The sequence below is a fragment of the Narcine bancroftii genome, chromosome 1 (genome assembly GCF_036971445.1).
Source record: "Narcine bancroftii isolate sNarBan1 chromosome 1, sNarBan1.hap1, whole genome shotgun sequence".
Classification (NCBI taxonomy): domain Eukaryota; kingdom Metazoa; phylum Chordata; class Chondrichthyes; order Torpediniformes; family Narcinidae; genus Narcine; species Narcine bancroftii.
Genome location: NC_091469.1, coordinates 100263711 through 100277239, shown reverse-complemented (window position 1 = coordinate 100277239; position 13529 = coordinate 100263711). Strand labels below are relative to the sequence as shown.

The following is a 13529-nucleotide window of genomic DNA, read 5'->3' as shown; positions in this document are numbered from 1 at the left end:
GAATCAGTGTTTCCAATTGCAGTAAAATGAGTCCATAGACAGGAATGTCACCTTGATCACACTACAATATTCTACCAAAATTCCAGTTAATGATTACCATCTCTTCAATGTCAACATTCCATGGATCTCTGTGGCTACAGAAGAAACACAAAAGTGTGCAAACACTGTGATTGCAGTCAAAACACAGAGGAACTAATATGGTCTTGCAACATCCATAGGGAGGTAAAGATATATTACAGTACCAGCATTTCAGACTTGAGCCCTTCATCAAGGTTACTTTGAGAAAGGATTCAGGCTGAAACATCAGTAATATATCTTTACCTCCTATGGACATAGCGAGACTGGTTGAGTTCCTCCAGCATTCGTGTGTTTTGACTGCAAAAGGTATTAGTCATCATTCCTCATTAATGTTATTTGGAATTTATAAACAGTACATTTCAGCCTGTTCAGGTCAGACAGGTGATATCCATTACTCACCTGACTGTTTTGTGTGTTTCCATCAATATCGTGCCATTTGGTCCAGGAACAGGCATGGAGTTATAGCGAACATTAACCTGCGATTTCCGAAGCAAATGTTCTCGACCGATTTTCAGTCCCTCATAAATTATTGCAAAAAGAAAGACCACGATACAGGATCCAACCATCCCTGCAGAAGGGGAGATAACAAAAAGTATCATGCACTCCCACAGGTTAGAATTATTTAGCAGCCAGGCATGGGATAGAATGGGAGGAACATGGGAAATGGAAGCAAATATATTTTCAATTAAAAATGTCAAAATTGCATTTTTTGTCTTCCTTCCAAGGAATTTCTCCTTGATCAATGAGATTTAAAATGGGATTATCGGCTATCCACCACAAAGATACTGGCTTCAATCTGGCATTTTGTTTGTACATCTTAGTCATTAGATGTCTCCACTCCAGGACAATTCAGAAACAAACTGAAAGGCCCGGAATGATTCTAACCACTGCTGGCTAACGATGGCCAAGTCCTTTTAAAATGCTAACAGACATAGGTTAATGTTCCCAAGGTAAACAAGGTATTTGTGACTCATTCACAAATAATCGCATCTGGAAACCTGAAACCACTGAATCAGTGTTAAGGATATAAGTAAGTGTCTGATCTCTCTGTCATAGTTCAAATGGTAACTTAGAATGAAACAGCATTGAAACAAACCTTTCTGACTGCTAAATCCACATCTGTTAAGCACTATTTACATTAATCCTACACCAATACAATTTTATTCCACAATTCTTGCCAGATAATCCCACTTGCCTAGATACATGGGGCAATTTACAACAGGCAATTTACCCATCAACCTTGAAACATTGAAGGAAACCAGACAACCTGGAGGTAACCCATGGTGTCACATTAGAATGTCTAACATTAGAGTCAGATTGAATCCAAGTCACTGGGGTTGTAAGGTATCAGCTCTACTAACAGCAACACTGTGCTACCTCTCTCACCTAAATCAAATGAATGTAGATTCTATTTTAAGGACCTGTGCAAATGCTTTCCCCCACTCCCCATCACCTCCCCCTCCCCCTCCCCCCCCAACCAAGATGTGGAAATCACTGATGATTTATCCTTCAAACACCTACTGTTCTCCCACATCACAGGTGATGCTGCATCATGGATTTTTTTACTTAACATCAGCAAAACAAAGGGGCTCTACGAACCTTACCCCATGATCCCACTCACCACCCCTCAACATTAAATATCAGAGAAGCTGGAAATGTAGTGCCACATTCCAGATCTCAGAAGCAACTTCTCAGTGAGGCAAATCAAATTCACCATTGCTTTCATTGTCCCATCAGTCTTTGGTGTCTAAAATAAACACAGGTGTTTGAAGATCATGCAATTTAACTGTGCATAAAGCTCATGTTTTACTGGAGAGAAGCGATCCTTGCCCCGATGTACACTGAGCCATACTGAATGTATCTCAAAGCACTGGATTGGCACTACCAAAGAGGTCGCCATAAAATCTTCCAATCTACTGGAAAAATATACAAACCAGCGGCATTGACCTCTCTCAGTTAAACATTTTCTTGGAGTTTAAATTTCCTGAATGGCGACATCTTTATAACCATTTCCCCCATAAGATGCCAAGACATTCAACATGCTTGAAGCCCAAGTTCTAGAATACCTAAACACCTATTCCTCATTTAAACTCAACTCTTTTGAATTTACTAGGTCTCTATGGCTACATCTCAAATTTTGTCTGTCACCATGATTAGCAAGTTTGTGGATGACACAAAAGTGTTTGGTATTGTTGATGGTGAAGATGAAGATGTTTGCCAAAGATTGCAGTGGTTTTGATCGGTTGGATGAATGGGTAGAGGATTGGTTTGTGGAATTTAATACAGAGCAATGAGAGGTGTTGCATTTTGGGAAATCTTACATGGGCAGGGCCTACACAGTGAATGGTAGGGATCTGAGGAGTGTTGTAGAGTAGAGGGAACTAGCAGTAGAGGTACATAGTACCTTCAAAGTGGTGTCACAGATAGACAGGATGGTCAAAAAGACTATTGACACATTGGGCTTCATTGAGGTGAGTAGAATATAGAAGATAAGGAGATCATGTTACAGTTTTACATGACAGTGGCAAGGCTCCATTTTGAGTATTGTATTCAGTTTTGATCACCGTATGACAGGAAAGATGTGGTCAAGCTCGAGAAGGTAAAGAGATTTACGAGGATGTTGCCAGAACTTGGGTAGAGGTTGGTGGGGGGGGGGGCCCGGTGGGTCTTGGCACTGAACTATAGAAAGAGGTTGAGCAGGCTAGTACTTTATTCCTTCCTTAGAGCACAGGAGGATGAGAGGTGATCTCACAGAGGTGTACAAAATCATGAGAAGAATAGATCAGGTGAGTGCAGTCTTTTGCCCAGAGAAGGGGAATTGGTAACCAGAGAACATGTTTAAGGTTTGGGGGTGGGGGGGTTAGATTTGACAGAAACCAGAGGGTAATTTTTATTAAAAAGCAGACAGGGTGCTGGGTGTATGGAAAAAGGCCATCATCAAAGGTGGTTGTGCCAGATACTATTGCAATGTTTAAAAAAAATTTAGATGGATGGGATGTGGGACCAGTGTGGATGGGACATTTTGATCAGCATCGGCAAGTTGGGCCAAAGAGCCTGTTTACACACTGCATGGCCATGACTCTAATCACCCATTGGGGCCATGTAAATGGATGTAATTGTTGTTCAAAAGTTCAAACTCCAGGTCACCTTGAACTCAGCACTCACCTCCAACCGAATTGATCAGTAATCCAGGGAAGAGTAGCTCCACATTTTTGTATCCAAAGTAGAATGTCATTTGCTAAGAGTAAACAATCAGGGAATGAGACCCAGATTATACTGTAATCATAAACATTAGCAAAAAAGAAAAAAAATCCTGCTGCAAAATATCACAATTTTCCCAAGCTTGATATGCAACATATTGAGGTGTAAAGCTTGCATAGAATTTTTAATGTTTAGATCTAGGACCCAAGAAATCAATGAACTGACAGTTGTGAGGTAAAGGGGTTTGCAAATGAAGTAAAGACCATTTGAAAATTGGTCAGAAAAGTAATTGATGAGGAACAAAAAGAGCAACTTAAGAATTGGATGACTGTTCATGGGCAAGGATAAACACCACTGCACACCGTTGAAACTGAAAGGTGTACATTTTACATAATTTGTGGCAAAATGTGAAATTATTCATTTTGGCAAGAAAAATGGCAAAGCACTTATCTAAATGATGACAAATGGTGGATCTCCGAGGTGCAGAACTATTTGGGTGTTCTCAAGTAGTCAGAGTCAGGGTGTTACAGCACAAAAACAGGACCTTCTGCCCAATTTTTTCTAAGTTCTCTATCTAAACTAAGTTCATTTCCCACCCTTCATCCTCACTACACTTTACAGGGGATGTATTAAGAGCACCCTGTGCAAATGTATCACCACCTAGTTTGGAAACAGTACCATCTTAAACCACAAGACCCTGCAGAAAAGATCATTGGGGGTTCTCTTCCTAACATGAAGGACATCTACAACACTCAATGCAGTGAAGGACTCCTCACACCCCTCATGTAAACTGTTCTCCCTTCTGCCATCTGGTATAAGGTATCATAGCACTTGGGCCCTTACATCCAGATTGAGCAACAGTTTTTTTTACCCCCAAGCCATCAAGCTCCTGAATTCCCAAAACATATATGGATAATTTACTGTGGACTTTTACTGTACATGTCTTAATATTTTAATATTTCAATGTGTTTAATTTCTACTAACTTATATTTATGTAAATATGCTCCATGGTCCTGGAGAAATGCTATCTCATCTTTACCATGCAAGCACAATATGAATAATAAAGGTGATGTGACTTGAAATAGGTCTATAAGAAGCACATTCAATAGAATAAGAGAAATACAAGCTTCATTAAAATATGATGAAAGATTCTCTTATTAAACTTAATTGGGGCACAAGAAATTTGGAAAAGGATTTATAAAATTCCACAGGGTGCCCATCAGGTCCTGGAGATTTACCAGATTGTAAAGAGAAAGTTGCAAAAAGTACTTCCTCTTGAGAAATAGGTGCCTTAGATGTGGTATAGGCATTGCTACCTTTTTACATTCCGCCTAGTTATACACAAAATTTGGTAGTTATAAAGGTTATCTTCTCCACAAGTATATATCCAAATGTATTATAACTGCTTTGTCAATAGCCAGGAAATGTATAGTGGTAACTTGGAAATCTGATTCCCTACATCGCATTGATTGTTGGAACATAAAAGTGCAGAGATGTATTTCCCTTGAAAAGATTTCTTATAGTCTTAGAAATAGATATACCTGTAGTATGTTTGTCAAAATTTGGCAACCTTATTTAGATTACTTAAATCCCCAGATTGTATAACCTATTTTGATATTTGTCAATTAGTATACTTCTTATTAGAAATTTAATACTTTTAAAATGATGTGACTCTGAGATGTTGAACCTTGCTCCTGTTGCTTTTTCTTTTCTATTTTCTTTCTTTTTATCTCCCTCTATTCCTTGCTGTCCATCTCCTTTTTTTTCAAATCTGGGGAGGGGGTGTTGGAAGAAGAAGGGCTTTCCTTTCCTTTTTTTTGGACCTTGTGAATGTTTTTCTATGATTTTATATTCAATGTATTGAGTCCTATATTCTGTATGTTTATTCAGGCAGTCCAGAACATCTGACATTGAAGAAATATTATTGGATTCAGAAGTATACAATGTGGAATAGAATTCTCTCCAGACATAATTTATTTTAGAATGGTCAGTAGTATCCATATCATCGTCCATCCAAATCTTATTAATTTGTCTCTTAGCAGCCATTCCTTTCAATTGATTAGCCAAAAGCTTACCAAACGTTTCCCCATGGATGTAGAATTGAATCTTACTCCTCAAAAGTTGCTGTTCAATGGGATAAGTAGAAAGAAGATCAAATTCAGTTTCAAGTTCAACTCTCCTTTTGTATAAAATTAGGATTTTTAATTTGTGCATACTGTAAATCAATTTGTTTGATCTGATTGATTAACTCTAATCTTTCCTTACTAGTCTTCTTCTGTATATTACCTGTATAAGAAATAATTTGCCCTCTCAGATATGCTTTGATAATGTCCCAGACAATCAGGTTAGAAATTGTTGGATATGAATTTGTAGTGAAGAAAAACTGAATTTGCTCTTCCATAGATTTTCAAAAAAATCATTATCTGAGAGTAAGATAGAATTAAAATGCCAATGCCTTTTTGCAAAAAGAATGTTAGGAAAATTCAAAGGCAAGATAACAGGAGCATGATCAGATATCACTATTCCTTGATAGTCACATGATTTGGTCAATGAAATCAATTGATTATCTATTAAAAAATAATCAATCCGAGTATAGGTATGATGCATATTTGGTAAAAAAAAATATTCTCTGCTGTTAGGATATAAAAAAATGGCAAACATCTGAAATACCAAAATTTGTTAAAAAAGAATGTAGATTTATTTAGAATAGCAGGTTTAGAAGAACGATCTAGAACAGTATTTAGCCAACAATTAAATCCCCCCACCCTACCCTTACCAGTGACTATTGTCTTAAATTTGGTAGGGCTGAAAAAAATCTTTCCAAAAGTTCCTGCTCATCTGTGTTAGGGATATATACATTAGCTAAAACAACCATTTTATTATATAATTTACCTGTAAGAATAATAGAATTACCTTGTTTGTCTGATAATGTTTTATGAAGTACAAATTGAATGTTTTGATTAATTAAAATGGAAATTCCCCTGATTTTAGCGTCAGGAGAAGAATGAATCATTGTCCTTTCCATTTAGACATAAGCCTGATATGGGTTTCTTTTTTTTTCTTTTTTTTCCTGAATTCAATGCTAACACTAATTGAGAACATCTATGGGGAAGGCTGCCACTGGAAAGCAGCAGCAGGGATTCACATCACCCAGCACATGATGTGTTCTCGCTGATACCTTCAGGAAAGAGGTACAGGTACAGGTGCCACAAGACTCACACCACCAGGTTCATGGACCTGATTTGGGTTTCTTGAAAAAAAAATATCCTTTAGGTGCCTAACATGAGCATTATCATCAAAACTTGTAAACCTTCAATATCAAATAATTATTAATTAAAAAAAGAAGGCTCCTTAAACTATAGAAGTCCACATTTAACTTTCCAAGCTAGGTAACACGAACATTATAACTTATGTTTGATTATTATAAAATTTTCCAGACCTAAAATAGATTAAGCGCATATACATTATTTCAATGCTGACTGCATTTTCCCCAGTCATATACTAAACTAACTGTACAAAATAGGTGAATACTGTCAACATTAATAAAGTTAGATTAATACAATCTATTTAAAATTTTAATATCAGAGATAAACAAAATAAACTAAATAAATAAAGTTAAAATAAAAACCACATAATTATTAAGTCAATTAACCCTTCAACTAACACAAGAAGAGCAGTCAGATTTCCCCACTTGGAAAAAACCCTTCAAATGGAAACAACTTCAGACACCAACTATATGATCATATTAAACTTGAAGATGAAACAGAATTAGTCAAAACTTTGTGAGCATCATCTACTGAATTAAAAAAATTCTTGTGGCCATCTTCCAAGGTGATCCGCAGACAGGCTGGCTCAGTCATAACTTTTCTGTATTCTTTCCGCATCCTCATAACTTCAAAGCAAAAATCTTCATCAAGTCTAATTTGTTGAATGTGATCATTCAAATTTCTGTTTCGACAAACTTCACAAATAACACTATCTTTTTCTTGGTAATAATGAAAACAAAGAATTACCGAACGTGAACGATGTTCCGAGGTTGACTTTGGAATCAGAGATCGATTTGCTCTGTCGAACTTGAGATTAGTAGTGAAAAAAAAGACTCTCTAGCACCTCCAGAGGTAAAATTTGAGAAGTCAGTTAACTAGTCCTTTTCAGTGCCTTTATTGCACTGCTAAAGGCAGAGCTGCTGAAATAAATGCTGTCCACACTAAGCAAGTAAAGTAGGGAAGGTGACAGGCTCACAGAAGTAATGTCATAATGCTGTGGTGAGGCCTGGCTGTTCCCCTGGCAATGCACTCCTGCAGCCTGGAACTTCTGTGCTATGGGGGGGGGGGGGGAGCCCCTGTGCCCTGTTGTTCGCTACGGCGATTCGGCCCAACGCGTGTGTGGTTGACCCAGCCCACTACACCAACGCCCCCCCCACCCCAGAATCACAGTTACCTTGGGTAAGGTTTGGGAGATTGTCTTTGGATGGATGCCCCCGGCGCATAGTGTAGGGACAGGGAAAGGCTCTAAACAGTCCAAGTGGGTTTTCTTGAGGGGGTTGTCTGTAAGCATGTCGAGCCTGCCTCCAATGTCTACAGTATGTACAACCCCCTCCCTTCTCAGTACCTTGAAAGGCCCTTTTCAAGGGCACTGCTGGGGGGGGGAGGTGGGGGGGTACCTGGCTTGCCCCATCTAACAAAGACAAAGTCTGCGGCTTTGAGTTCTTGTGGGACGTGACTGGTTGGCATACTGTGGGTGGTGGTAGGATGTGGGTAGGCAGTGTGGTTCCTCAGCCGCTGTAGGACGTAGGACATCCGGGGCATTCAGTGGTGGTTCCATGGAGCCGAAGTGGACATCGTCTGGATGGAGAACGTTGCGCTGTACACCATTTCCGCCAATGAAGTGGGGAGGCCCTCTTTAGGTGCTGTGCGGATGCCCAGCAGGACCCATGGGAGTTCATCCATCCAGCTGGGTCCATGCAGCATGATTTGAGGGCTGCTTTTAGATGACTGTGAAAGTACTCTACCACCCCATTGGTGTGGTGCAGCTGGCTGCCACAGAATATGGCCACGGTCGCTCAGAGGGAAGAGGTCAACTGGGCTCTCTGGTCCGAAGTTATGTGGGAAGGGACACCAAAACGGGCGACCCACTGTGAAGTAAAGGCCCTTGCACAGGTCTCCGTGTCGCAGGCTGGCATGGGCACTGCCTCTGGCCAGCGTGTAAAGCAGTCAACCACGGTGAAAAGATACAAGGCACTTGGACAGATTGATGGTTAGCCCCAAAGTCCGCAGCCGGGCAAACAGGTGTGTTAAATGTTCTTTTGGGCCCTGGCATCTGGGCTGGTAATGAGGATGTCATCGAGGTGCTCGAAAATCCCCTCCAGGTCTCTTGCCACTACATCCATGAGATGCTGGAATGTTTGGGATGTGTTTTTCAAACGGGTTGATTATGGCCATCTTCTGGACATCATCCTGGTGCACTGGGATTTGGTGATAGCCCTTCACCAGATTGACATTGGAAAAAATCTAGGCACCTTGGAGTTGTGTGGCAAAGTTCTGTATGTGCGGGATGGGATATCTGTCTGGTACCGTTGCATCATTGAGCCTGTGGTAGTCTCCACCAGGGCGCCAACCGCCAGAGCTCTTTGGGACCATGTGTAGTGGTGAAGCCCACAGGATGTTGGAACAGTGGACAATCCCTCCATTGTAGAATTAGCTTGGAGGAGCTTATCTTGGGGCAGTCGCCATACCCGCGCATACACTGGTGGTCTCAAATGTGGTGTTTCAAACCATGTGCAGGTTCCGCATCATGAAAGTTGGGGGCCAGTAGAGCGGGGAAGTTGGCAAGCAGTGCAATGTACTCGCTTTGTTTAAGAGCGTGGACTCCCAAAGGCCAGAAAGTACATTGGCACAGTGTGAGGGGGAAAATCTGGAAGGTGGCTGCATTAACCAGCCAGCATCTGTTGAGGTCAACCAAGAGTTCGTTTGCCCAGAGGAAATCCACTCCTAGGAGAGCCTGGCCTGCTGAGGCGATGGTATAGTTCCGCCTGACAATGGCGTTCCAGGTGTGAATGGTCACGCAACGTGTCCCATAGGTGAGGATGGTTGAACCGTTGGCAGTCTGTAGGCCTCTGGCATTTTGTGGGGATAGGCCTCTGGCATTTTGTGGGGATAGGCCTCTGGCATTTTGTGGGGATAGGCCTCTGGCATTTTGTGGGGATAGGCCTCTGGCATTGTTCTTCAGCTCAAAGAACATGGGCGGAACTAGGCTGATTTCTGCACCAGTGTCCATCAGGAATTCCCGCTGGGTCGCAAAGGTAAAGCAGGCCTTTTCTGGTGCCAACCGCTGAGGCCACTAATGATGACTGGCTGGCTCGTTTCCCTGCATCTGACTGAGTTTGCTGCCTGAAAAGGTGCATGGCGGTACGGACTGCCGGGCATTGTGGCCCCACAGACGGTGGTAGTAGCAGTACTCTGCTGTTATGTCATTGCAGTTGCCATGTTGTGGTTAGAATGCTGCGATGGTTGCCATGGGGGCACACGAGGCAGCAGAGGTTTGTGCTGTTGCTCCCACTGCACAAATGGGCTGCACGTGGATGGTGCTGGTTTGCTTCTCTCACCACGAGGTGCGGTTCAGCGAAGTCCATGTTGGAGATGGCAGCGGCAACTTGGAAAGTAACAGGGCCTCAAGCAGGAAGCACTTCATCTATTCATCTACAAGGGCCACTAGCTCCTGGATCAGTTCTGAGAGGTTGTGATCACATAGGCTCTGTGTGTTAAGCAAGCGAACGTCCTGTTCATGCCAGCTAAGTTCAAATGACTCAAGCAAAAATTGTGTACTTGCCATCCACGGATGGGTTGTTTTTTTAAATTTTTTTTTGGTTTTCAAACATATATCAAATATACATCTTTTATATAAATATAGTAAAATATATGGCGAGCTCTCCACTGGCCACCGAGACAGAGGTGCACCAAAGAAGAGGTACAAGGACTGCTTAAAGAAATCTCTTGGTGCCTGCCACATTGACCACCGCCAGTGGGCTGATATCGCTCCAACCGTGCATCTTGGCGCCTCACAGTTCGATGGGCTGCAACCTCCTTTGAAGAAGACCGCAGACCACCTCACTGACAAAAGACAAAGGAGGAAGAACCCAACACCCAACCCCAACCAACCAATTTTCCCTTGCAACCGCTGCAACCGTGCCTGTCTGTCCAGTATCGGACTTGTCAGTCACCAACGAGCCTGCAGCAGACGTGGACATACCCCTCCATAAATCTTCGTCCGCGAAGCCAAGCCAAAGAAAGAAAGAAAGAAGAGTAAAATAGTCTCTATGCCACTTAGATACAAAATAAAAATCCTTCTTAAAAAAATACAAATTTTCATAAATATTTGGAACAAAAATCAACCAAAAAAATAAAATTTCCAATAAATAAACATTTAAGCCCCACTCCCACCCCCTGCTACCCCCTTCCCCTTTATTTAAATAGGATAAACTGATCCGTCCACAGTCTATTTTACTAAAAAAAAAGTATAAAATTGAGGAAGATCATAAATTTACAACTGCAATATTATACTTGTACACCAATATATTTCAAACACGGTTGCCATGTCTTGAGGAATGTATGATGTTTGTTTCGCAAATTATAAGTGATCTTTTCCATAGGGATACAACTGTCCATTTCTGATATCCTTCTTGCCAAAGAGATCGGTGTACTTGACTTCCGACTGCCACACATTTCTTGGCTATCGCCAGTGCAATCTTAGTAAATGATATTTGATACTCTATGATAATTACTAATATCTATAAAATTCCCCAATAGATATAATTCCTGGTAACCAGGAAAATTAACTCCAGTAATCTTTGTTCAGACTTCTGACACTTCTTGCCAGAATGAATTGACCTTGGTACATGACCACACTGAATGAAGAAATGTTTCTTCCTCTATTTGGCATCAAAAACATCTGTCTGATATTTCTGGTTTTGATTTGTGCAATCTTTGCTGAGTCAAATATAACTGATGCAAAAAAATTATATTGTACCAAACCATACATATGTTCACTGCCAGATCTGCTTCCCATCTTTCTCTCAATCTATCCACCTATTTGCAGGACATAATATATTCGAGTAATAAATTTAGGTATTCTACCCATCCATAGTGTACGCTCCAATTGAGTCACTCCTGAAGGTGCCATATAATTTCCACAATTTCTCTTAGAAAAGCCCTTAGTTGTAAATAACGATGAAAAATGCCATTTAGAACACCACAAGTGTGTTTCATTTGTTCAAATGACATGAAAACCCCATCTTTGTAGCAGTCAGCAATGTAGCAAATCGCTTTCTGAGACCATATATTTAAAATCCCATTTCCCATTACCATAAGCAACATCAGATTATTACATAGTGGAGATCTTAAAGATATTCCAGTTTTCCTTTCTATATTGTCATTCATATCTTGCCAGACCTTTATCAAATGAATCAATATAGGGATTGAGGACTTTCTCTTAATTAATTTCCAATTCCATTTATAGATAAAATCTTTAGGCAATGTTTCATCCATCTTATACAGTGCCATATGCACCCATTTTGGTCAATCAGTTTTGAAAATAAAAGCCAAAAATCTCAATTGGAAGCCAGATAATATTTTTTTAAATCTGTGAGCCTCAATCCCCCTAATTTATGATCCCATGTCAATTTTTCTAACCCCCAACCAACCAATTTTCCCTTGCAACCGCTGCAATCGTGTCTGCCTGTCCCGCATCGGACTTGTCATCCACAAACGAGCCTGCAGCTGACGTGGACTTTTTACCCCCTCCATAAATCTTCGTCCACGAAGCCAAGCCAAAGAAGAAGATTCTAGGTACTTTATTATCCAATAAAATTTGTCTTAGTAAACCATTTATTATTTTTAAAAACTTGTTTGGTAAATATATTGGTATTGTCTGGAACAAATATTGAATCTTTGGCATAATCTTCATTTTAATACAATTAACTTTCCCTATTAACATTAGGGGCAGGTCCTTCCAATTCTCTAAGTCTTTTTCTATTTTTGCCAACAGAGGTGAGTAATTCAACTTGTATAAGTTATTCAAGTTGTTATTGAGCATAATTCCCAAGTATTTAATCCCTTCACTTTTCCATTTAAGCATACAATTCACTTTAAAACATTTGTAGTCAATTTGTTAATGGTAAAGTATAACTTTTATCCATATTTATCTTATATCCTGATACACTTCCATATTTTGTTAAAATTTCCTGCAGTTTTTCCATTGACCTTTTGGGTTCAGACATATATAACAGTACATCATCGACAAACAAACTAATTTTGTGTAGGACTCGCCCAACCTCGAAGCCTTTAATTTCAGGATCACCCTAATCATTTCTGCTGGAGAGAGGGGGCAGACTTGCCTACTTAATTGACTCAATGGGAAAATTCCTAATGTTTGACTATTGGTTATTATTTTTGCTTGTGGTTTTTGATACAATTCCCAAATCCAGTTAATAAATCTTCGTCCTATACCTAACTTTTCCAATGTTTTAAACAAAAAAGGCCATTTGAGTCCATCGAATGTTTTTTCTGCATTTAGGGATACTACTATATTGGGGTCCTTCCTTGATTGAGCTAAATACATCATGTTAAATAATCGCAACAAGTTATTTGATGCTTGTCTTCCCTTAACAAAGCCCACTTGATCTGTATGTATTAATTTAGGTAAACACTGTCCCAGCCCGTTTGCCAGTGCTTTTGCTATTATTTTGTAGTCTGCACTTAAAAGAGATATTGGTCAGTAAGAAGTTTTCAGAGAGTCTCGATTCTTTTTTGGCAGTACGGTAATTATTACCATCGAGAAAGAATCCGGTAGTGTCTGAATTTCTGCTGCTCGCTCAATTACATCCATGAATAAAGGCATTAGCAAATCTTTGAATTCTTTATAAAATGCATCAAAGAAACCATCCTCGCCTGGAGCTTTGTTAGCCTGTAGAGTTTCTAATGCTTTCTATATTTCCTCCCCAGTAAAATGTAAATCTAAATCTTGTGTGTCCTCATCATTCAACTTCAGAAGTTCCACACCATCCACGAATTTCTCTATTTCAAACTCATCTTCTGGTGAGTTGGATTTGTATAATTTTTTATAATATTGTTTAAATATTTTACTTATCTCTTTCTCATTATATGTAACCGTGTGGCGATGGCTACTCTGCTTACTGAAAAAGTCCACAACCAAACAGGTTGAGTGCAGTGAGCAAAAACTGATTTATTGAGGTC

General features: G+C 40.0%; 1 protein-coding gene across 6 annotated transcripts in view; it reads right to left on the bottom strand.

The window, feature by feature from the left end:
• Positions 1-13529, bottom strand: part of slc31a1 (solute carrier family 31 member 1) — a 122593-nt gene that overhangs the window by 3835 nt on the left and 105229 nt on the right. For 5 of the 6 annotated variants that reach the window (XM_069933876.1, XM_069933880.1, XM_069933890.1 and 2 more), the window contains exons 3-4: positions 3244-3316; positions 478-646 (exon numbers count right to left, since the gene is read on the bottom strand). In XM_069933876.1, the coding sequence (XP_069789977.1) occupies positions 478-646; positions 3244-3316 (242 nt within the window). Of the gene's footprint in view, positions 1-477; positions 647-3243; positions 3317-5354; positions 5406-13529 lie in introns of those variants that run through there. The other variant, XM_069933910.1, reaches the window with a different exon arrangement.